At 44.9% G+C, this 25,914-nt stretch overlaps 2 protein-coding genes and 1 non-coding gene across 5 annotated transcripts in view; 2 read left to right on the top strand and 1 right to left on the bottom strand.

Annotated features, from left to right (window-relative positions):
- The window catches only part of LOC145360760 (dual oxidase 1-like), a 96,766-nt gene extending 94,850 nt beyond the window's left edge, over positions 1-1,916 (top strand). For both annotated transcript variants that reach the window (XM_080216163.1, XM_080216164.1), the window contains one exon: positions 592-1,916. In XM_080216163.1, coding sequence (XP_080072289.1) covers positions 592-714 — 123 coding nt within the window. In that variant the 3' untranslated portion in view covers positions 715-1,916. The remainder of the gene's footprint in view (positions 1-591) is intronic.
- An 8,402-nt stretch (positions 1,917-10,318) lies between these two features.
- The window catches only part of LOC145360744 (secretory carrier-associated membrane protein 5), a 69,664-nt gene continuing 54,068 nt past the window's right edge, over positions 10,319-25,914 (top strand). The window contains exons 1-3 of one of the 2 annotated variants that reach the window (XM_080216133.1): positions 10,319-10,337; positions 16,439-16,509; positions 23,576-23,638. In XM_080216133.1, the coding sequence (XP_080072259.1) occupies positions 23,632-23,638 (7 nt within the window). In that variant the 5' untranslated portion in view covers positions 10,319-10,337; positions 16,439-16,509; positions 23,576-23,631. Of the gene's footprint in view, positions 10,338-10,425; positions 10,496-16,438; positions 16,510-23,575; positions 23,639-25,914 lie in introns of those variants that run through there. The other variant, XM_080216132.1, reaches the window with a different exon arrangement.
- On the bottom strand, positions 15,973-16,059 carry trnastop-uca (transfer RNA opal suppressor (anticodon UCA)). Its single transcript has one exon. It is a non-coding gene; the product is annotated as a tRNA-Sec (tRNA).

The following is a 25,914-nucleotide window of genomic DNA, read 5'->3' as shown; positions in this document are numbered from 1 at the left end:
GCTCCCCCCCGCCACCCAAACAACCCCTCCAACCCACCCCAAATCCCCCACCCCATCTCGACCAGTTCCCTCCATCCCATTCCCCACCCCCCCACACACATTTCTAAGACAGAGACAATTGATCCCACACTATTGTTTCAGCAATAGACTACTGTTATTATTAGTGTGAGGGCCCTGGGTGGGGCCAGAATCCCAAATTACATCATGAAGACAGACTAGACCCCAATTTGTTTTCAATTTTGGCATTAATGTGAGAATAGGATGTTTCACTCTTGGAGTGATTCTGCTGACAAGTTAAGGATCCTTTATAGTAAAACAAATTTTATTTAACAGCACAGTGTAACTATAACTCTAACAAATGAATTAAAATTCATGTTCTCCCCGTTTCCTCTGGGTGCTCTGGTTTCCTCCCACAGTCCAAAAGACGTGCTGGGTTAGGCGCATTGGCCGTGCTAAATTCTCCCTCAGTGTACCCGAACAGGCGTCGGAGTGTGGCGACTAGGGGAGTTTCACAGTAACTTCATTGCAGTGTTAATGTAAGCCTACTTGTGACGCTAATAAATAAGTTTAACTTTTTGTTCATTTGAACAGGTTATGAAGATTGGAGTGTTCAGCTGCGGACCACCTGGAATGACAACAAATGTAGAAAAAGCTTGCAAACAAATGAACAAACGACATACAATCCAATTTAACCATCACTATGAGAACTTCTAGTCTCACAGCAGATTATGAAACTTCAACACATTTCAAAATGTTCAATTTTGTAACTTTTTCTTGCGATGAAGGAATTTTTTTTTGTAAATGCTTGTCTCTTTCACATTCAGCAGACATAACGGGGTGTTTGTTAATTATCTGTGTGACTGATCTCATAGTGTGATCTTTAAATCTGATTTAACTCACCTGACTGTGGTTTTTCTATTGTCAGTATGTGTAACAAAACAGAACGAACTGAATAATAATCTAAAATTTGATGATAAAATATTGTTGTTCTTAATGTGCAAAGGAAGAGACTGCCTTTGAATTAAAAATCATTGCCTCTCAATTAAAATGCAACCTCTTTGCTTCCCAAGCACTATTTAATTTAGGGAAAATTGAAGTCCCAGGCTGTGACTTATCCTGAGGATCACCACCCCTCAGGCAAGGTTAAAAAAAGCAGGATCTTCATTGAATAACCTCAGCCGGCACAGGAATTGAACACACGCCATTGCCATTGTTTAGCATCACTAACCAGCTGTCCAGCCAACTGAGCCAAGCACATCAAGGTTGATAAATCTCTGGGACCTGATGCAATGTATCCCAGGACATTGTGGGAGGCCAGGGATGAAATTGTGGGTCCCCTAGCAGAGATATTTAAATCATCGATAGTCACGGGTGAGGTCCTGAAGATTGGAGGGTGGCAAATGTTGTGCCTTTGTTTAAAAAGAGCTGCAGGGAAAAGCCTGGGAACTATAGGCTGGTAAGCCTCACATCTGTAGTGGTTAAATTGTTGGAAGGTATTTTGAGAGACAGGATCTACAGGCATTTAAAGATTCATGGACTGATTGGGTCAGTCAGCATGGCTTTGTGAGTCGAAAATCATGTCTCACAAATTTGATTGGGTTTATTAAAGGGGGTAACCGAGAAGGTAGATGAGGGCAGTGCAGTTGATGTTGTCTACATGGATTTTAGCAAGGCCTTTGACAAGGTACCGCATGGTAGGTTGTTGCATAAAGTTAAATCTCACGGGATCCAGGGTGAGGTATGTAACTGGATACAAAATTGGCTTGATGACAGAAGCCAGAGGGTGGTTTTAGAGGGTTGTTTTCAAACTGGAGGCCTGTGACCAGCAGTGTGCCTCAGGGATCAGTGCTGGGTCCACTGTTATTTGTCATTTATATTCATGATTTGGATGAAAATATAGGAGGTATGGTTAGTAAGTTCGCAGACTCTTCCCGCTCAAAAAAGACAGTAGGACTAGGGGGCACAGCCTCAAGATAAAGGGGGGGCAGTTTAGAACGGAGTTGAGGAGGAACTTCTTCACTCAAAGGGTGCTGAATCTCTGGAATTCTCTGCCTGTTGAAGTGGTGGAGGCTGCCTCGCTAAATATTTTTAAGACGTGGGTTGATGGGTTTTTGATAAGAGAGGGGATTAAGGGTTATGGGGAGAGGGCGGGAAAGTGGAACTGAGCCACGACAGATCAGCCATGATCTTATTGAATGGCGGGGCAGGCTCGAAGGGCTAGATAGCCTACTCCTGCTCCTATTTCTTATGTTCTTATGTTCTTAGATGACACTAAGATTAATAGCATAGTGGATAGTGAAGAAAGTTATCTCAGATTGCAACGGGATCGTGACGAATTGGAACAGTGGGCTAAGAATTGCAGGTGGAGTTTAGATAAATGTGAGATGATGCATTTTGGTAGATCGAATCAGGGTAGGACTTACTCAGTTAATGGTAGGCACTGGGGAGAATTATAGAACAAAGAGATCCACGGGTACATGTTCATAGCTCCTTGAAAGTGGAGTTACAGGTAGACAGAGTGGTGAAGAAGGCATTCATTATGCTTGGTTTCATTGGTCAGAATATTGACTACAGGAGTTGGGACATCTTGTTGAAGTTGTACAAGACATTGGTAAGAGCACACTTGGAATAGCGTGTACAGTTCTGGTCACCTTATTACAGAAAGGATATTATTAAACTAGAAAGAGTGCAGAAAAGATTTACTAGAATGCTACCGGGACTTGATGGTTTGAATTATAAGGAGAGGCGGGATAGACTGGGACTTTTTTTCTGGAGCGCAGGAAGCTGAAGGGTGATCTTATTGAGGTCTATAAAATAATGAAGGGCACAGGTCAGCTGGATAGTCAATATCTTTTCCCAAATGTAGGGGAGTCTAAAACTAGAGGACATGGGTTTAAGGTGAGAGGGGAGAGATACAAAAGTGTCCAGAGAGTCAATTTTTTCACACAGAGGGTGGTGAGTGACTGGAACAAGCTGCCAGAGGCAGGTACAATTTTGCCTTTTAAAAATCATTTAGACAGTTACATGGGTAAGATGGGTATAGAGGAATATGGGCCAAATGCAGGCAATTGGGACTAGCTTAGGGGTTTAAAAAAAAGGGCGGCATGGACAAGTTGGGCCATGCTGTAAACCTCTTTGACACTATCACTCAAACCAGCCTCCTATCCATTGACTCTGTCCCCACTGCCTCGGCAAAGCAGCCAGCATAATTAAGGACCCCTCGCTCCCCGGACATTCTCTCTTCCATCTTCTTCTGTTGGGAAAAAGATACAAAAGGCTGAGATCACGTACCAACCGACTCAAGAACAACTTCTTCCCTGCTGCCATCGGACTTTTGAATAGACCTACCATACATTAAGTTGATCTTTCTCAACCCCCTAGCTGTGACTGTAACACCACATTCTGCACTCTCTCCTTTCCTTCCCTATGTGTGGTATGCTTTGTCTGTATAGTGTGCGAGAAACAATACTTTTCACTGTATGCCAATACATGTGACAATAATAAATCAAATCAAGTCAGAAGAGGCCATTCGCGCCATTGAGTCGACATCAACTCTTTGACAGAATATCTTACCCAGGCCCCCTCCACTGTCATATTCTGTAACCCACACATTTACAATGGCTAATTTACCTATCCTACACATCTTTCCACACTAAGGGGCAATTTAGCACGGTCAATCCACCTAATCTGCACATCTTTGGAGTGTGGGAGGAAACTGGAAGAAACCCATTTAGACACGGGAAGAATGTGCAGACTCCATATAGACAGTGACCCATGGCCAGAATTGAACTGTGAGGCAGCAGTGCTAACCATTGTGCCAGAGTGGGTATGATCTATATCCATCAAGCAAGATTGTGGGTTTTGTAGCACACCTGTGTTTTCCTCTCTCAAAAGGTCCGCAATCGCTAACCTTTAACTTGCAACTGGAGAAACAGATTACAGCTGAGGAAAGTAACTTGAAGTTTTATAATGATACTCTCACTATAAACACCAAACAGGTAGCAATTGAGTTCCATTCCAGGAAGGGATTTGTAGCAGGAAATTGAAATAATGTGATCCATGTGTCAGTCTTCAACTTAATGCAGAATAAACAGTTATATGATTCAATCAAAGAACTACACCAAAGAATAGAATTTGTATCTACCCTTAATTTAAAGTTGCTTCAGTTAAAATGATCTGATGACTCATTTCTTATGAGTAATAAGATTACTGTGAGTTATTAAGGTTAAGTTTAAGTTTATTTATTAGCGTCGCAAGCTGGCTTACATTAACACTGCAATGAAGTTACTGTGAACGTCTCCGAGTCCGGGGACGCTTCGGGTACACTGAGGGAGAATTTAGCGTGGTCAGTCCATCTAACCAGTACATCCTTCGGACTGTGAAAGGAAACTGGAGCATCCAGAGGAAGCCCACGCAGATAGCAGGAGAATATGCAAACTCCACATGGGCAGTGACCCGAGGCTGGAATTGAACCCAGGTTCCTGGTGCTGTGAGGTAGCACTGCAGTGAGTGACCTTGTTTCATTCAAATTATTGATTATTCATAATTTAATGAATAATTCATAACTTAAGCGCAAACAGTGACTCTAAATAGATGACACATTGGCACAGTGGTTAGCACTGCTGCCTCACAGCATCAGGGACCCTGGTTCAATTCCTGGCTTGGGACACTATCTTTGCGGGGTCTGTATGTTCTCCCCGTGTCTGCGAGGATTTCTTCTGAGTGCTCTGGTTACCTCCCATAGTCTGGAAAGATGTGCTGGTTAGGTGCATTTTGCCATACTAAATTCTCCCTCAGTGTACCCCAACAGGCGCCCGACTGTGGCAACTAGGGGATTTTCACAGTAACTTCATCGCAGTGTTAATGTAAGCCTACTTGTGACACTAATAAATAAACTAAAAGGTTATTCTGCTAAACCCGCGAGTACAGGCCCAACCTGCTCAACTTTTGCTCATGAGACAGCCCCCTCATGTAAGCCTACTCCTATTTGTGACACTAATAAGTTAATTTTGAAAAGACAAGGCGACAGTTGGATGGAGACATGACCATCTGAAAGTCCTCCCACCTTTCCCTCAAGTTTTACTCATCCTGACTTGCTGAACTCCCTCGCCGACGGCACTGTGGGTGCACCTAATCCACAGTTCAAGAAGGTTCAAGAAGGCAGCTCACCACCAGCTTCTCAAGGGCAATTAAGGATGATCATTGCCTGTCAAGTGCTTGGAGATGCCATGAAAGGGGCTACATAAATGCAATTATTGTTTTCACTTTTAAAAATTAAACTGGAATGCTGAACAATATTAGAACAATACTTCCAAACAGTTCCAGGAGGTTGAGAGAAATTTCCTGAAACATGTTAACATTTAGCATTAGATATTGAAAAACATCCTTTAACATTAGCAGCACTCTCTAGTGGCCATAATCAACAACTGCAGGACATGTTATATAATCACCCAGCAGTCTGAGGGAATCATAAATGTCTATAGTGCAGAAGGAGGCCATTTGGCCCATCAAATATGCACCAATTTTCTGACAGACTATATTACCCAGGACCTCTTTCCCAGCCTATCCCCATAACCCCACACACTTACCATGGCCAATCTATGTAATCTGCACACCTTTGGACACTAAGGGGCAATTTAGCATGGCCAACGCATCTAACCTGCACATCTTTGGAAACTAAGAGAGGCCAAGCCACCTAACCCGCACATCTTTGGAGTGTGGGAGGAAACTGAAGCACCCGAAGGAAACCCACGCAGATACAGGAAGAATGTACAATAATACCCACTCAGGGGCCTGCTTTATTCAGGGCTCTGTTTCCAAGTTTCACCTGATAAGGTAGTTACTAATCACCAGGGAGTTCATATTCTACAGGAGGGGTGGGGGGGTGGGGTCAGTCAAGTCCTGGGAGTTACCACAAAAAAAACCCTGCTTTTTAAAAATTGGAAAACTTCACACTTTAGCTCAGTGTTTTTGATCTGCTAAGTTCTTGCCCATTCATATTCTTCTGCATCCTTTTCATGTCCCCCTTCACAGACTTTCTTTTCTACCTAGCTTTGGGTGGGGTTTTCTGCCTGCTGGAGCCTATGGCAACCCCTGCCATGGGGTCCCTGACAGCAGAGGGTGCAAACAACAGGAGACCCCCCCTCCCCCCATTGAGAACAGCTGGATGGGAAGACCTACAACCAGATCCTTGGCTCCCATTGCCTCTGATGCTTTATGCGGCTGATCAAATTTTGTCAGTGGCAATTTGTGATCACCTTTAGGGGGTGAGCAAGACCCCAAGTTCTACCTCAGCTGGACCGGGAATTGAACTCATAATGCTGGTGTAATTCTGAGCCAGATACAAGCCAACTGACCCCCTTTCCTAAAGTCTCATGTTATCAATTTAGTGATTGAGCAGGATCAGTTTATTTGAATACTGAGCCCTGTAGAAAGCAGACCCCTGAGTGGGTATTATTGTACTCCCTGGATAAAGGAACTCCAGTACTTTTGGGACAAGAGCATAGACTGGAGAATTAATTGAGATCACTTATAGCTCGTTCATGCCATCTCGTGGCATAGATTTATTACTGCAAGAATATAAATTCTCATACCATATTAAGCAGCAAGTTTGGGTAGGTGTGCAGATTAGGTGGATTGGCCGTGCTAAATTGCCCCTCAGGGGGACTAGCTAGGGTAAATGCATGGGGTTATGGGGATAGGGTCTGGATGGGATTGTTATCAGTGCAGACTCAATGGGCTGAATGACCTCCTTCTGCACTGTGGGAATTCTAAGAACTTCTGTTAGTTTCTTTTTGCATCTGCTCACCTTTATATGATGCTCACCAATTTTTACAGGTGCACCATAGAAAACATTCTTTCTGGTTGTATCACAGCTTCTCTGACCAGGACCGCAAGAAACTACAAAATGATTGTGAACATAGCCCAGACCATCACGCAAACCAGCTTCCCATCCATTGACTCCATCTGCATTTCCCGCAGCCTCAGAAAAGTAGTCAACATAATTAAGCACCCCATGCATCCTAGCCATACTCTCTTCCACCGGGAAAGAGATATAAAAGTCTGCGGTCACGTACCAACTGACTCAAAAAGCAGCTTCTTCTCTGCTGCCTTCAGAAATTTGAATGATCCTACCCTATATAAGCTGATCTTTCTTTCACCCTATGGGTAACTGTAACACCATATTCCTCACCCTGTCCTTTCCTTCTTTCCTTTGTACTCTATGAATGGCATGCATTTTCTGTGTAGTGCATAATTAATGTGACAATAATAATTTAATTAAGTTATTCCTAGTGAGAGAGAGAGAGCGGTATTATTGTTAATCGGCTTACTCTAACATCAGAGGTAACATTCTTAAGGGTGTACAGGAGCAGAGAAACCCATGCATAATCATTTAAACCTGGCAGGGTAGGTGGAGAGGGTATTTAGTAAAGCATATGGTATTCTGGGTATTATTAATAGGGGCTATAGAGCACAAGAGCAAAGAGGTTATGCCCAACTTATATGAGACATTAGTTTGATCTTAGTTGGAATATTGTGAACAGTTCTGGGTGCCACACTGGAGGAATGATGGGAACTCATTGGAGAGTGTGGAGAAAAGGTTCCAGGGATGAAAAACTTCACTTATGAGCATCAATTGAAGAAGTTGGAGAGAAGAGAGCTAAGAGGATGGTGGCACAGTAGTCAGCACTTCTGCCTCACAGCACCAGGGACCCAGGTTCAATTCTGGCCTCAGGTCGCTGTCTGTGCATAGTTTGCATGTTCTCCTCGTGTCTATATGGGTTTCCTCTGGCTGCTCTAGTTTCTTCCCACAGTCCAAAGATGTGCATGTCAGGTTGATTGGGCATGCTAAATGGACCCTAATTCAAGGGGATTAGCAGGGTAAATGTGGGGTTATGGGAATAGGGTGGGATTGTGGTCAGTATAGACTCGATGGCCTGAATGGCCTTTCTGCATGGCAGGCATTCTATGAAAGGCTAAAAGGAGATTTGATAGAGGTGTTTATAATCATAAGGGGACTTGTAAGAGGAATTTTCTGAGGTGTCCCTCTGATAGGGGGCAGGGTTCTTGTAGTCAGCTTATCTCAACCAACACAGAGACCATGAAAGACAGCACGTAGTTAAAGAGCAAACAGAAGTTTATTGCTAATGCATGCACCAGGAGAAAAGATAATCAGCAAGCACTGGCTACCCTTTCCGACATCGGGGGCCAAGCGTGAGATTAATAGACACTTCTGAACACTTCGATTCCCCGTCCAGCTTGTCACCCAAACTGGAGGGTCCAATTACCATATCACACATTATTACCTGGGCCAATAACGCTCTACCTGTCAGCAAGATTAGGATCTCATTAGTCCATGGCACCTGAAAGTTCTTCCCTCATTACTAGGAAACCTATCTATGCAAATCCGGTAGATTCAAGGATGTTGTTACCACCTATAAATCTGAACTGGTAAGGTGAGTCAATTCGTCTGCCTATTTCCAGCCCCATTATCATCGTGAGAAACAGCACCAACCTCGTTAATCATGAACTAATGCACCCCCGTACATTCCAAAGCCCTGATTAACTTGCGGCTGCCTGACTCAAGCTGATAAGAATTACTCCTTCTATACCCCATTGTCTGAAAAGAATTTGGTCTGTCTATTACTAATTCTCATCATGCTGGGCAGTTAAATCACCTGTTGGCCAAGTTTTACAAGGAGAGACAGGAATGCAATTTAATTTCATAATACTTGGTCACATTGCGATTATATAGACAATACACTTGCATATAGTATTCGGCACATGGTGAGTCCTTATTCTATATATAAGGCATCTTGAAATCTTTACCTTAACTTAGCCTACTTATTATAGTAAATTTGAAACAAGGGGCTTTTATACTACAAGTTTTTTATTGTCCTCCTTCAGGGCTAGAACGAGTAAATAGGAAGAAACTGATTTCGCCTGTAAAACTATCGAGAATGAGAGGGCACAGATTTCAAGAGGTTTGCAAAAGACGAAAATGTGATGTGAGAGAAAGCTTTTTCACACAGCGAGCGGTTGGGGTCTGGAATGCACTGCAGCGCCCGGGACCTGGGTCCGATTCCAACCTTGGTTAACTGTCTGCGTGGGGTTTACAGGTTCCCCCCACCGTGTCTGGATAAAATAAATTACTGTGTGTGTGCTGGAATCTGAAACTAAAGGAGAAAATGCTAGAAAATCTCAGCAGGTCTGTGAGGAGAGAAAACGAGCTGGTACATTATCTCTAATGTCTTTAGCAGGTTAGCTGTAAAGGCTGGCATCCTAATCAGGATTCTGCACACTGTGTGTGCCTTTTATATGCTCTGTTTGAGGCCAGAACTCTTCACTCACCTGAAGAAGGGGCAAACCCCGAAAGCTTGCGGTGTTTACGATCAAATAAACCTGTTGGACTTTAACCTGATGCTGTGAGGCTTGAGTGACAGGGACTCGTGTGAGTGGAATGAGGGGAGGAGGCCTGGGGATGGAGCGTTGCTACTGGCAACCGATTTGAGTGACCAGAGCTGCTAAGGAGGGGCAGGGGCGGGGCGTTGCCACTAGCGACCGGTCGAGTGACATGTGCAGACGCTGGGGCGATTTCACTGGGGAGGGGGGGAGCTGGGGGGGGGCGGGGCGTTACTATTAGCGACTCGTGTGAGTGACAGGAGCTGGTGCGAACCGACTGAGGGCCGGGGGCCGCTAGCGGCCGAGCCGAGTGACCGGCGCAGGGGCCAGATGACGGAGGGCTGAGGGCGGGCTGGTTGCTATTGGCGACCGATTTGAGTGAAAGGAGCTGCTAATATGGAGTGGGGCGGGGTCTTGCTCACAGCGACAGATTTGAGTGACAGATGTTGGGGCGGTCTGGCGGGGGGGGAAGGAAGGGAGGCTGGGGGCGGGGCGTTACTATTGGCGACCAGTGTGAGTGGCATGAGCTGGAGCGAGCGGATTGAGCGGTGGAGGCGGAGTGTTGCCACTAGCGACCGATCCGAGTGACCGGTGCTGGGGCGAGCTGACTGAGGGCGGGGGGGCGGGGCATTTCCACTGGCAACTGGTATGAGTGACAGATGTGGGTGCTGGGGCGAGCAGACTGAAGGCTGGGGGCGGGGCGTTTCCATTGACAACCGGTATGAGTGACAAATGTTGGCGCTGGGGCGAGCAGACTGAGTGCTGGGGGCGGGGCAGGTTGCTACTAGCGACCGGTTTGCGTGCTGTGATTGGTGACTGAGTAGAGGAGGCGGGGCGTTTCCACTGGCGACCGCGTTGAGTGACAGGAGAGGGAGAGCTGTCACGTGAATTGACGGTCGGGAGCAAGTTGGTAACTGGCTGTCGCTCGCAGGAAGGTGAAGGAGCATCTTTGGGAAAGCAACTGCCGCCCGTCAGATATCAACCCCTTCGCCGGGGGAGGGGAGCTTGGGGGGTGGGAAAGGGGGGAAATAAAGAGGGTAGAATGCAATAAACACATTTCCACCCGGAGAGACACAGCAGCAACTGTTGGACGGTAAGGACAAGGCTGGGCCTGGCTCGGCTAGGCCCGGCCACCGGCATTGCAGCAGGGCCACTGGGGCTGGTGCAGCAAGCAAGGGTGCAAAGGGCAGCCACTGGGAGGGCAGGTCCACCACCTACCCATTGTAGGGCAGCTGCAACTTGCAAAACCAAGGCATCAACACAAGTGCAATTAACAGCGGCACAAAATGTACAGGATTGAGGTGAAAATGTTTGCATTTTAGCAGAAAAACCCCGTCTGAAACAGGTGGCAACTGGGACATGCTCCTCAATGCAATTACAGATTAATGCAATATTCACCTTGTGCATATTTACACCTGGAGAATAATGCATGCTTAATATTGTGTGGATTAAACTTCAATTGGACGTATTTTTATATGTTTATATATTATATATTTTTATATGTGTTTATATATAGAAATAAATGTGTATTTATACTTATGTACATATTTGTACTTATGCATATTTTTGTGTACATTAGATATTTGTACTTTAATATGCATATTTGTGTACATTAGAAATGTGTTTGCACTTATACATTGCTTAAATATGCATATTTGTGTGTATTAGATGTATATTAGTACTTTAAAATGTATATTTTAAATATGCATACTTTATGCATATTTGTACATTAAATATACTTGCACTTAAATATGCATACTTGCACTTATATGCATATTTATGTGTACATTAGATATGCATATTTGTACTTAAATATCAATGTTTGTCCATTTAGATGTACACATTTAAAGTTAGTGTCACAAGTAGATGGAAGATCTTTTGGAATGCAGTCAGAGAAATCTTGGTGAGTTCCTGCAGTGCGATTTGTAGATGGTGCACACTGCCACTGTTCGTTGGTTGTGAATGGGGTACTGATCGTGTGGGGTCCTGGATGGTGTCAATCTTGCAAAACAAAGACCACTAACATCTAGAGGGACAAGGGCAATAGACACATGGGAACACAACCACTAGCTGCTAGTTCCTCTCCAAGTCACTTTTGTCTGTTATTGGAGCTACACTCACCCAAGCAAGTGGAGAGTGTTCTACACTCCTAACTTTGATTTGATTCAACACGCCTAACTTGTGCCTTGTAGATGATGGGCAAACTTTGGGGAAGTCAGGAGGCAAGTTACACACTGCAGGGTTCCAAGCCTCTGATCTGCTCTTGTATTTACATGGTTAGTCCAGTAAAGTTCCTGATCAGTGGTAACCCCCATGATCAACGTCATGGGGGATTCAATAATAGTAAAGCTATTGAATGTCAAGAGGTGATGCTTTTGTTGGAGATGATCATTGCCTGAGCTTACGTAGCGTGAATATTGCTTTCCACTTGTCAGCCCAAGCCTGGATATTATCCAGGCCTTGTTGCATTTGGACATGGACTGCCTCCTTATCTGAGGAGTCGTGAATGGGACTGAGCATTGTGCAAACATCCCCATTTCTGACTTTGCAATGGAGGAAGGACATTGAAGAAGCAGCTGAAGATGATTGGGCCTAGGACATGACCCCGCAGAACTACTGCAGTGATATCCTGGAGCTGAGATAATAGACCTTCAACAATCATAACCATCTTGTGCTAGGTATGCCTCCAGTTTTGCTAGGGCTCCTTGATGCCACATGTGATCAAATGTTGCCTTGATGTCAAAAGCAGTCTCTCTCACCTCTGCTGTTCAGCTGTTTTGCCCATGTTTGAACCAAGATTTCATTGAGGTCAGGACCTGAGTTACCTCGGTGGAACCTAAACTGAGTGTCACTGAACACGTTATTGTTCAGCAAGTTTTTTTTAATTCATTTGTGGGACAAAGGTGTCACTGGCCAGCATTTATTGCCCATTCCTAGCTGCCCTGTTCAGAGGGCAGTTGAGAGTCGAGCACATTGCTTTGACTCTGGAGTCACATGCAGGCCAGACCGGGTAAAGATGGCAGATTTCTGCCATCCACTAGATAATACTGTTGATGACCCCTTCCATTACTTTACTGATGATCAAGAGTAGACCAATAGGTAATTGGTCGGGTTGGATTTGTCCTGCTTTTTGTGTGCAGGACATACCTGAGCAATTTTCCGCATCGTCGGGTAGATGCTACTGTTGTAGCTGTACAGGAACACTTTGGCTGGGGATTGCAGCAGGTTCTGGAGCACAAGTCGTCAGTGCAATTGCTGGAATATTGTCAGTGCCTGTAGCATCTGCTATCTAGTGCGTTTGGCTGTTCCTTGATATCACGTGGAGTGAATCGCATTGGCTGGCCTCTGAGAGGCTGGAGACCTAAGGAGGATGCCAAGATGGGTCATCCACTCGGCACATCTGGCTGAAGATTGTTGCAAATGCTTCAGCCTTATCTTTTGCACTAATGTAATGGGCTTTCCCATCAACGAGGATGGGGAAATTTGTGGAGTAGTTCCCTCCATTGAAAGGTTTAATTGTCCACCAGCATTCACGATTGAGAAGTGTAGAGGAAGTGCAAGACCTTGGAATGAATGTCCACAGATCCAAACCCTAATCCTGAAGCTAATAGGGCAGGTATGGTGTGGTACAGTTGGGTGGCATGGTAGCATAGTGGTTAGCACTGCTGCCTCGCAGTGCCAGGGACACTTGTCCGATTCCCAGCTTGGGTCACCATCTGTACAGAGTCTGCACGTTCTCCCCGTGTCTGCGTGGGTTTCCTTCAGAAGCTCCGGTTTCCTCCCACATTCTGAAAGACATGCTGGTTAGGTGCATTGACCTGACCTGTGGCGACCAGGGGAATTTCACAGTAACTTCGTTGCAGTGTTAATGTAAACCTCACTTGTGACTAGTAAATAAACTCTAATTAAAAAAAGCTTTAAAGGTTGATAAGAGTCTACAAAGGCAAATGGAATCCTTTCATTTGTTAGCCGAGGGATAGAATATAAGAGCAAGGATGTTAAGCTAGGACTACGTGAAACAATTGTTCAAGCCCACAATTTGGGCAGTGTGTGCATTTTTGATAATGTCGTTACAGAAAGGATGCACTACAGAAGTCACAAGAGGAGATTTTAGAGGACATTGCCAAGTCTGAAAAAATTGCTTTTCTGAGGAAAGTTTGGATAGGTTGGGATTGTTCTTGGAGCACAGAAGGCCAAGGAGAGTTGAGATTGAGATGTACAAAACTGAGAGTGGATATGGAGGTGGCCTATTTACTTGAGCAGAGAGGGCAGTGACGAGGGGGCATAGATTTAAGGTAATGGGTAGAAGGATTAGAGGGGTGATGAGGAAAAAAAGTTTTCACGTGGGGAGGGTTGTGGGGACTGGAACCCTGTCTGAAAGGATAGTAGAGGCAGAAATTCTCAGTGCACTTAAAAGATGTCTGGGTGCATGCTTCCAGTGCCATAACCTGAAGATGTGTGAAAGTGAGGTTAGGCTGGGTGACTTATCCAGCACAGACACAATGGGTCAAGTGGATTCATTCTGTGCTCTTAACGTTTTATGATCCTATATTTTAGGAATAACCCTACGTCTCTCTCTCTCTCTCTCTCTCTCTCGCTCTCTCTCTCTCTCTCTCCATAGCGCCTCTCTGACTTGCTGAGTGTTTCTGACCTTTGCAGTGTTTTGTGGCTTTCTTGAGGATTTGGTAGATGAGTTGACAAACTCGGTTTTAGAATTGCAAGAATATAATTTATTATTTCTGTAAAGTTTCCATCAGATTGAGGAGAGCCGTTGTGTGTTTAGAAATAGATTGTTTACTAAGTGATCAAGAATATTGAAATTGTGATTTTTGCAATGTTACTTGGGAGAACTATTATGTAACATTTGTGTTAACGCAGCTATCTAATCTATCAGATGCTGTGACAACTGGTCATGTGGCAGGCATCTGGGAGAAAAACAAGGGGGCATTGTTACCTGATAGGGTAACTCTTCTTCAATTGAAGAATGGCTTTTTGGAGGTCCGTGTAAGAGTAGAACTGTGTACTTTCTGACTGGAGCAAAACTCAAATATTGGAGGTTCTGAGATCACTAAAATGTCATGAACATAACATTGTCAAACATCATCGGCTGTCCCTCATTTCGGGTGGTGCAAGATGTGTAGGTTAGGGATTATTGGGATTACGGGGATAGCATAAGGGGATGGGCGTGGTTAGATGCTCTGTCAGAGAGTTGGTGCAGACTTAATAGACTAAATGGCCTCCTTCTCCACTGTTGGGATTCTATGAGACCTGTTGAAAGTGAAATTCGGAAACATTTTCTCACACGTTGTGTAGTAAGTTTTGAACACAGTTCTGCAAATGGCAATTGATAACTGATTAATTGTTAATTGTAAAACTGAGATTGGTAGAATTTTTTTCCCGCCAAAAATATTAAGTGGTCTGAGAACCAAGAAGGCATGTGGAGTTGGGTCTAATGGTGAGTGAATGGCCTATACCTACTTCTCCAGGTTGCCAAGTTTACTTTTTTCAGGTTTATGATATTTATTATGACTAGCAAAAGGATACCACAGGCCCTGAATGTCCTAGCTTCCTGTGAAATCTAACCAGAAGTAAACATCTCTTATTTTAACAGTTATCAGCAGGCATAGGTTTCTTGCTGAAAGCAATATTCGATCGCATCGTATTGTGATTTCGGGAAGAGGAACATAAACCGTATTGTTGTTGCAATATGTACGTAGAATCATCTGTCAGCATAGGAGTAACCACATCTACAACGACTGACATGGCAATTCTAATGTAGCGTGATGTTTGTTACTTGTAATGGCTGTCCCTTTATTTTGATGAGATAACCTGTGGTGTTGCTGACAATGACTCAGAGAATATGCTGTAACGTAATAATTGAGATTTTTCCAACACAGTGTGAGAGCAGAGTGCTGCACTGGACGAGGATTTTTGTGTATTCGATATAAATTTGGTTCAATTGATGTCACTATGAGATGAAGTGCTTTTGGGTTTGTTTTTGTCAGAGAAATGTCACCAGCAGTGAGTGGTTTTGTTCACTTGTAGTCATTTTAGCACACTGCAAGTAAACACCGCAGAAGAAACCGATTGTCAAAACTGTTAATGTTTTGGCTTATAGCTCAATTGACCTGAGTGCATATGCTTAGTAGATTGGCTGGCTATTGGGGTGGCAGGATGACACAGTGGTTAGCACTGCTGCCTCGCAGCATCAGGGACCCGGGTTCAGTTCTGGCCTCGGGGTGACTGTGTGGAGTTTGCACATTCTCTGTGTGGATTTTCTCCGGCTGATCTGATTTCCTCACACACAAGTTTAAAATTTTACTCTTGTCACAAGTAAGGCTTATATTAACATCGCAGTGAAGTTACTGTGAAATTCCTGTTCGGGTCAGTACACCTTCCTGCATGTCTTTCTAGACTGTGGGAGGAAATAGGCTCACTCAGAGGAAACTCATGCAGATACGGGGAGAACGTGCAAACTCCACACAAATCACCCATGCCCAGAATCGAACCTGGGTCTCTGGCGCTGTGAGGCAGCAGTGCTAACCACCGTGCCACCCCTACGAATTGTAACACCTGAAAGGTGGAATTGAACCACTCTGTTGCTAGACAGCTGCAGGTTTGAAGCCTGCACCCCAGACCACTGAGGGTCACCTAGGCAGTCCAAAGATGTGCAGGCTAGGTTGATTGGACATGCTAAATTCATCCTTGTGTTGGGGTGGGGGGGAGGTGTTAGCAGGGTAATTATGTGGGGTTATGGGAATAGAGCCTGGATGGGATTGTGGTTGTTATAGACTCGATGGGCTGAATGTCCTGTAGGGACTCTATAATGAGTGATGGACTTCTGTGATCTGTGGCAATGGATACTCTCAGTACTGTGCATAATTTACATTGTGGAAATTGCAGCTAATCAGTTTGAGAGTCATTGATTATGTACACAGAATACGGTGACTTATATCCTTGAACCGCACTTGGCATAATTGCAGCCGCGCTGATGATAGAACTTGAAACCTTTCTTTTTGTATTTTAACATTTGCAGGACTAAAAGATCAAGAGGCTAACACGCAAGGAACCAGGGGAAGGCAAGAGAGACAGTGGTGACATTTTAATGTAAGTTGTGACAGGGCTATAAACCCTTATTTGTAGAAGTTATTGGCTGAACTCAAAGTACTTTCCTCCTGATGTCCTAAGTGCTTTCTGTCTGTGATGCTGGACTCATTGGGGTAACTTGGGAATGGAAGGGGAGAGTGGAGGAGCAAGTTACTTGTTACACAGCATCACTGCCAAGTTTGATGATGAGACACAAAGCAGAATGAATCTTGAGCTTTTTTACCAGATACTCCATGGGAAGCACAATGGTTAGCACTGCTGCCTCAACGCTAGGGACCCGTGTTCAATTCCAGCTTTGAGTGACTGCCTGTGCGGAGTTTGCGTGTTCTCCCCGTGGGCTTCCTCCGGGATCATGGTTTCATAGAAATAAAATCCTAATGGCACAGAAGGAACCTGTACCGATCACATCCCACCCCAAACCCTATTCCCGTAACCCCCCACATTTATCCTGCTAAACTCCATGATACCAATAAATTGACTATGGTCAATCAACCTATCCTGCACATCTGTGAGACTGAGAGGAAACCAGAGCACCCAGGAGAATGTGCAAGCGCCACACAGACAGTGACCTGTGGCCGGAATTGAATCTGGATCCCTGGCACTGAGGCAGCAGTGCTAAGCACTGAGCCATCCTCCCACACTCCAAGGATGTGCAAGTGAGATTGATTGACAGTAGTAAGTTGCCCCATAAGTGACATGGTATTAGCAGGGTAAATACGTGTGGTTATGGGGTTAGGGCCAGGTGGAATTTCTGGCGGTGTAAGCCAGCCAACTGGCTATCTCTTGTGCTGTAGGGATTCTATGTTCAGAGAGTGGTGTCAAGGTAGTAGCAAGCCCCTTCAAGCGAAGAGGTTTCAGGGGCCATGTTTTATGATACTGAAGCAGTCAGTTGATGCATGTAAGTGGAAGCTATCCCTGAGTTCATGTCGCAACAAAGGGCTGTTTCGTCTGACAGGAATAACTTTGTTTTGGGCACGAGCAAATGAGCAAGAGTTTTTAAATTTTGAATTGCAGCACTGTCGCAGTGGAGCTGTCTGATAAACGTGCACATAGCTTGGGTTTCCGCAGACTGAAGCTGATCAGACTTGACCTTCATCACAAAGCGGCGGACTCCCGAGAGGTCTCAAAACCTGACTATCAGACCTATAATTAGACCCAATATGATGGGGTCTAATGACACACATTCTGAGCGTATCCTGTTGTTAACCATCTGTTACCTGCAAGGGTCATGTGTCTTAACGGCTCAGTTTATTCCCAAAGTATACAAACTTGGGTAGCATGTCGCAGTTCCACAGGCAGGGTCCGAAAGGTGAATGGGCAAAAATTAACCGTCGACTGTCTTAGAACCATAGAGTCCCTACCGTGCAGAAGTAAACCATTCGGCCTACTGAGTCTGCCCTGACTCTCTAATAGAGCATCTTGTCCAGACCCACTCTCTGGTCCCATTCACTTAACCCCACACATTTAACCTACTAATCTCCCTAACCTTCACACCTTTGGACGCTTGATGGGCAATTTAGCACAGCCAATCCACCTAACCCGCACATCTTTGGATACTAAGGGGCAGTTTAGCAAGGCCAATCTTATGCAAAGACGGTACGGTGGCACAGTGGTTAGCACTGCTCTCAGACAGCACCAAGGACCTGAGCTGATTCCCAGCTTGGGTCACTGTCTGTGTGGAGTTTGCACATTCTCCCATGTCTGTGTGGGTTTCCTCCAGTGCTCCGGGTTCCTCCTACAATCCAAAGATAGGTAGGTTAGGTTGATTGGCCGTACTGAATTGCCCCTTGGTGTCCTGGGATGTGTAGGTTAGAGGAATTAATGAAGTCTGCGATTGTGGGGATAGGGCCTGGCGCGGGATTGTTGTTGGTACAGACTCAATAGACTGGCCGCCTCCTGCACTGTAGGGTTTCTATGATTCTATGATCTTTGCTTCATGTGCAATGCGTATGAACATCCAATACTGATAAGAACATAAGAACATAAGAAATAGGAGCAGGAGTAGGCCATCTGGCCCTTCGAGCCTGCCCCGCCATTCAATAAGATCATGGCTGATCTGTCGTGGCTCAGTTCCACTTTCCCGCCCTCTCCCCATAACCCTTAATCCCCTCTCTTATCAAAAACCCATCAACCCGCTTCTTAAAAATATTTAGCGAGGCAGCCTCCACCACTTCAACGGGCAGAGAATTCCAGAGATTCACCACCCTTTGAGTGAAGAAGTTCCTCCTCAACTCCGTTCTGAACCGCCCCCCCTTTATCTTGAGGCTGTGCCCCCTAGTCCTACTGTCTTTTTTGAGCGGGAAGAGTCTTTCCACCTCTATCCTATCCATCCCATTCATCATCTTATACGTCTCAATGAGATCTCCCCTCATTCTTCTAAACTCTAACGAGTACAAGCCTAGTTTATTCAGCCTCTCCTCATAGCTCAACCCCCTCAACTCCGGTATCAGCCTAGTAAACCTCCTCTGCACTCCCTCCAAGGCCAAAATATCCTTGCGCAGGTGCGGCGCCCAAAACTGCACACAGTACTCCAGCTGCGGCCTCACCAGTGCCCTATACAGCTGCAGCAAGACCTCCCTACTTTTATATTCAATCCCCCTCGCTATGAAGGCCAGCATCCCATTCGCCTTCCTGACCACCTGCTGCACCTACATGATTTAATCTTTGTGGCTACATTTTTTGACTACTACATGAATCAACCCAAGACTATCCGTCTTCTCTTGGGAATTGTCTATCCCAATGTGATGAAGATGCTCAGTCGTTGAATCTATCCAACATGCAAATTGATAGATTTCTTTTGTGGGGATGGGATGGGCACCAAGGGAACTAAGGAATATGGGATAATGAGGAAAAATGGAGGTGAAGTCATAATCATGTGGAACGGCATTGCAGGCTCGAAGGGCCAAGTGGCCCATTGCAGTGAGTATTTCTTAATGTTCTGGGACATTTATGTTCACATATTATGTGGTTTGCCCTGAAGTTCTTTCGTCTGAAGATAAATTGAAATATTCAACTTTTCTCCATGTGTGTCAGCCTCTTGTTCTAGGTGGAAGGTTTTGGTGGCTATCAGCAGTTGCCATTTTGTTTCATCTGTTAACATGGTAAAAGAAAAATCCCTTTTCTTGCAAGGTTTTTGGAGGCCAAGGGGAGGAATGGAGCATCTCAGTGGAAAACCATTTCTCATAGAATCCCTACAGTGCAGAAGGAAGCCATTCGACCCATCAAGTCTGCTCCGACGGCAATCCCACCCAGGCCCTATCCCCATAAACCCAAGTATTTACCCTGCTAATCCCCCAACGCGAAGGGGCAATATAGCATGGCCAATCAACTTAATTCACACATCTTTAGACTGTGGGAGGAAATCAGAAAGCTCGGAGGAAAGCGACGTGGACTCAGGGAAAACGTGCAAATTCCGCACAGGCGGTCATCCGAGGCCAGAATTGAACCTGGGTCCCTGACGCTGTGAGGCAGCAGTGCAAACCTGAAATTATAATGGGGTGGCAAAGTGGCACAGTGCTACCTCAGTGTCAGGGACCTGGGTTCAACTGTGTGGAGTTGGCACGTTCTCCTCATGTCTACATGGATTCTCCCGAGGTGGGGGGGAAGCTCCGGTTTCCACCCCACAGTCCAAAGGTGCGCAGGTTTTTGCTCTTTAGTGTCCAGGGATGTGTGTGTTGGGTGGATTGGTCATGGTAAATGCATGGGGATAAGGTGAAGGGGAGGGCCTGCTGTTTCAGGGAGTCGATGAGATTCAGTGGGTTGTATGGTCTCCTCCTGCACTGTAGGGATTCTTATGAAAGAGAGATTGGCATTTGTATCGTGCCTTTCGTAACCACGAAGGTCTCAAAATGCTTTACAGACAATGAAGCAATTTTGAAGTGTAATCAGTGTTATCTGTAGGAACAGTGTAGCCAACCTGCATACAGCAGCAACAATATCATTTTGTTTTGGCCATGCTGATTGAGGGATAAGTATTGGCCAGTACCCCAGACTGCTCTGCCTTTCTTTAAAATAGCGTAATAGTGTTTTTTTTACGGCTGACGGGAAGACTGGGCTGTGGCTTGATGTCTCAGTGCAGCGGTCCCTCGATGCTGTAAGCCTTGATTATTTTTGTGCTTGAGTTCTGGAGTGGGTGTTGAACCTGCTGCTTTCTGACTCCGAGGCAAGAGTGCTACCAACTGAGCCACAGCTGGCATAGAATTGCTTAAAAAATAGTCTGAACTTAAATTTTTATATGTATTAGTGACAATACAGTGACAAATATTATTTCTTGAGTGCTATACAGACAAAGCATACCATTCATAAAGAAGGAAAGGAGAGGGTGCGGAATGTAGTGTTACAGTCATAGCTAGGATGTAGAGAAAGATCAACTTAATGCGAGGTAGGTCCATTCAAAAGTCTGATGGCAGCAGGGAAGAAGCTGTTCTTGAGTCGGTTGATACGTGACCTCAGACTTTTATGTCGTTTTCCCAATGGAAGAAGGTGAAAGAGAGAATGCCTGGAGTCCTTAATTATGCTGGTTGCTTTGTTAAGGCAGCGGGAAGTGTAGACAGAGTCAGTGGGTAGGATGCTGGTTTGTGTGATGGACGGACTTCATTCACGACCCTTTGTAGCTTTTTGAGGTCTTGGGCAGAGCAGGAGCCATACTGAACCGTGATATAACCAGAAAAAAATGTGTTCTATGGTGCACCTGTAAAAGTTGATGGGCGTTGTAATGGACAAGCCAAATTTCTTTCGTCTTCTGAGAAAGTAGAGGCGCTGATAGGCTTTCTTAACTATAGTGTTGACATGGGGGGGATCCAGGACAGGTTGTTGGTGATCTGAACTCCGAAGAACTTGAAGCTCTCGACCGTTTCTGCTTCATATCTAAAGATATGATCAGGATTGGTGGGCCTTGAACTTTTCATCAGGTCAGTACTGTTGTGGTGCTTTGCCTCAAGTTGTGTGTGCGAATGCCTGACACTGTTGTTGGTGGTCTTTCATATCTGATGTTCTGTTTACTCTTTGCAAAATTGCACAAGGTCTGTTGCTGTTTCCTTGAGAATGATTTTATTCCATCTTCTCGCTTCAGTTCAATTAGCAGGTGCGTTCCAAGTATATTTTTACTACCTGTGGCTCTGCCGCTTGAATTTTGCACTTGCCTCAGCCTCCTTCCGTCGCAGCTGGCAATTTTTAATACGAAAGCCATCTGTGCTTTCTGTATTTCTTTCTCCTCAATCAACAATTATCCACATTGCATTGAAGTTGCAGTTTAGATACCAGCCATTTGGCTCACCGGGCCTACGGTAGTGTTCACGCTCCGAATAAGACTCTAATCCTCTTAGCACATTCTTCAATTTCTTTTTTCTATCTTGTGTCCTCTTATAACGTAACTGTAAAGTTTATTTATTAGTGTCACAAGTAGGCTTGCATTAACACTGCTGTGAAGTTACTGGAAAAATCCCTTAGTTGCCACACTCCGGCGCCTGTTCGGGTTACACTGAGGGAGAATTTAGTATGGCCAATGCACCTAACCAGCACAACCGCCACACCAGTGGCACAATGGTTAACACTACTGCCTGTCAGCACCAGAGACCCAGGTTTGATTCCCAGCTTGGGTCACCGTCTGTGTGGAATTTGCACGTTCTTCCCATGTCTGCATGGATTTTCTCCGGGTGCTCTGGCTTCCTCCCTAGTCCGAAAGATGGAAGAAGGTGAAAGAAAAATGCTGATTAGGTAAACAAATCATTGGGGAATAGTTTTTTTTAAGAGAAAATTCTAGGATGAGTCCTGAACAGAGCTTTATATTTGCATATTTCAGATGAAAATTTTTTGGCAATAAAAATTTTACCCGGTGCTGAGCTTGTAGTTGCGTTATAAAATATTTTTATTTAGGCAATTATAGTGGACCAGCGGAAGTCCAGCTTGCTTTGCCTCAGCCCCTTTAATCCACTAAGCAGGATAATCATGATACATTTAATTATGACACGTTGATGTAAAGTGGGTTAACACCAGAAAATCTTTCCAATTGAACACAAATGGTTACAATTTAAAGGAATTAAAACTAGCCAGATTAATTCCAGAACCTTGGAGATAGATTTTGGAACATTTGAGAGGTGCTGTAAGGTTGCTAAATAATTGACACAAGAATCATAGAATCCCTACAGAGCAGAAGGAAGCCATTTGCACCAGCAACAATCCCACCCAGGCCCTATCCACGTAACCCCACGTATATATCCTAGCTAATCCCCCTGACACTAAGGGGTAATTTAGCATGGCCAATAAATCTAACCTTCACATAGAATCCTACAGTGCGGAAGGGGCCCATCAAGTCTGCACTGATAACAATCCCACCCAGGCCCTATCCCCTTAACCCCATATGTTTACCCTAGCTAGTCCCCCGACACTAAGGGGCAATTTACCATGGCCAATAAACCTAACCACGTTTTTGGACTGTGTGTGTTGCGGGGAGGGGGTGGAAACTGGAGGAAACCCACGCAGACACGGGGAGAATGTGAAAACTCCATACAGACGGCCACCTAAGGCTGGAATTGAATCTGGGTCCCTGGCGCTGTAAGGCAGCAGTGCTAACCACTGTGCCAACGTGCCACTGCATTATGCTGGAATGCTTTTCGGAATCCCTTCCAGAAGGAAGCAGAAGGCACATGTTGGCACATGCGCGATGTCAGTTGGTGAATATGCAGCAAGGGATTCTCTGGTAGAATCTTTAGTTTTCCTTCACTGCATATCCATGCTTGAGGAATAGCTTCTCGTCTGCAGTGGTTGACTTGTCATTGCCCATGAAGAAATGCTCTGATTTAGAATGCCGTCTTCTACTGTGGTCACGCGTTTCATTTACAGGATCTCAGAAGAATAATCAGAACTCTGACGGTAATTTGGAGCAGTAAATTGTAAAATTACAATTGTGAAATTCAAGTAGGAATATTAGTTTAACGAATAATTGCTCCTATTTACATTTGAAATGAGTTGTGAAGAGTGGGTAATTCAAGTTTATAGTTCAGCTGGAATTCTGATTTGCAGTCCTCACTTAACAGCCTGTTGTTTTTCTTTTGTTTCTGTTTTGCAGGTTAGAGTGTGTAGCTCACTTGAAACACCCGAAACGCAGCAAACACCATCTTAAATATGGCAGGTAAGGATGTAGTTCACTCATTCTGTGAACAAGGAAAACTACAGCAGAGGAACAGGCCCTTCGATCCTCCAAGCCTGTGCCAATCATGATGTTCTAACTAAACTAAATGAAGTACCTTCTGTCCTTGCTCATCTGTATCCCTGTATTCCCTGTCTATTCCCTCTCTATTCAGGTACCCATCCAGATGCCTCTTAAGTGTTGCTAATATGCCTCCTTCCACCACCACCTCTGGCAGCGTGTTCCAGGCACCCACCACTTTCTGCATGGAAAAACCTCCCCCACACATCTCCCTTAAACTTTCCCCCTATGTCTTTGAACTTGTGCACCCTTGTAACTGATACATCCACCCTGGGGAAAAGCCTCTTGAAAAAGCCTGCCTATGCCTCATAATTTTGAAGTGGAGATATTGGCATTGGACTGGGTAGGGCACAGTAAGAAATCTTGCATTATCAGGTTAAAGTCCAACAGGTTTATTTGGAATCACCAGCTTTCGGATCGCTGCTCCTTCATCAGGTGGGTCAAGATTTTGTAGACCTCTATCTGGTCTCCCCTCAGCCTCCAACTTTGCAGTGGAAAAAAATTCCTAGTTTTTTCAACCTCTTCTCATACACAGTATGTAGCTTCTGATACCGAGTCTCTGCTCAACATTTCTTGGAAGCATAAAGGATCCACAGCTCCACATCATCAACACCTCTTTTCAGATATTTTGTATCACATGCAATTTCTGTCGCACTTCCTTTAGTGTCTAAACTGACTATTTTTTTCCATCTTTTTCGACTTCTGAGTAGTTCATTATCTAGTGTGGTTGACTTGCTTTCCAGTGGTGCTGTTTGTCAGCAGCTCCCAGCTGCAACCTCTGAGTATCTTGATCCAACTTGTTGCTCCCTGCACCTCACCCTTCACCACAAACCAACATACTGCTGACCACCCAGGCAGGAACTGATTTCATACTTTATTTATTTTGATTTGATTTATTATTGTCATATGTATTAGTATATATGTTTCCTGAGCTATATGGACAAAGCATACCGATCATAGAGAAGGAAAAGAGAGGGTGCAGAATGTAGTGTTGTAGTCATAGCTAGGGTGAGAGGAAGATCAACTTAATGTGAGGCAGGTCCATTCAAAGTCTGATGGCAGCAAGGAAGAAGCTGTTTTTGAGTCGGTTGGTACATGTCCTCAAACTTTTGTATCTTTCCCGAAGAAAGAAGGTGGAAGAGAGAATATCCGGGGTGTGTGGAGTCCTTGATTATGCTGGCTGTTTTTCCAAGGCTGTGGGAAGTGTAGACAGTGTCAATGTGTGGGAGGCTGGTTTGCATGATGGATTGGGCTTCGTTCAGCATTTGTGACAGTACTTATTGTGCTCTTCCTGACTTCCTTGATTTACGGAAGATAACAAAAGTGGAGTAAGCACTTGGGCACAGTACAGTACTGGAATGGAAGTGAGTTACCACAATCTATCCCTGTCCTTCAGCTATATCTGCTGACATCCACCAAAAGCTTTGGTGGGTGATACGGTGGCACAGTGGTGAGCACTGCTGCCTCACAACATCAGGAACCCAGGTTCATTTCTGGTCCTGGGTGATTATGTGGAGTTTGCACATTCTCCCCGTCCCTGCATGGATTTCCTCCGAGTGCTCCAGTTTCCTCCCACACTCCAAAGAAGTGCAAGTTAGGTGGTTGGCCATGCTAAATTGCCCCCAGTGTCCCAAGATGTGCAGGTTAGGGGAATTAGTGGGGTAAGTATGTGGGGTTATGGGGATGTGGCGTGGGTAATGTGCTCTGCCAGAGAGTCGGAGCATAGATCGAAGGAGCACTTGCTGTTGGAAAGGAGGGGACAGGATAGAGGGGGAAATCCAACCCCAGTATCTGGGAGTGTGGTTGGAAGACCTGTGGAGGAAAAAAGGGGTTGAGAAAGAAAAATCTTGCTGGTTCATGATAGGACAAGAGGCAAGGAGGAGAAACTGAGTAGGAGGTTCAGTTGCGGTCTCAATGTAGGCCCAATATAAAGCAGCATATACACTGAGATCCTCTGTATGCTTAGCTCTGTTTGCTTCAGCCTATGCAAATACTTCATCTATACAAAGATTTCATTTTAAGATGGTTCTGCCTATTCAATTATATTTAAATGCTGGATTGTAGGGGTTAACTAGCAGTGCTAACTTGACTATATTTTAGAAGTCAGAAGGCATGCTGGGTTAGCTAAAAATTGACAATGCAGGCAAACAAACTTTTCATAATAGCAGCTGCAAGGACTGCTTTTGCGAACAGACAGC

Source organism: Carcharhinus amblyrhynchos, chromosome 32, assembly GCF_965287045.1.
Source record: "Carcharhinus amblyrhynchos chromosome 32, sCarAmb.v2.hapA, whole genome shotgun sequence".
Classification (NCBI taxonomy): Eukaryota; Metazoa; Chordata; class Chondrichthyes; order Carcharhiniformes; family Carcharhinidae; genus Carcharhinus; species Carcharhinus amblyrhynchos.
This window is presented reverse-complemented; position numbering and strand designations above follow the sequence as displayed.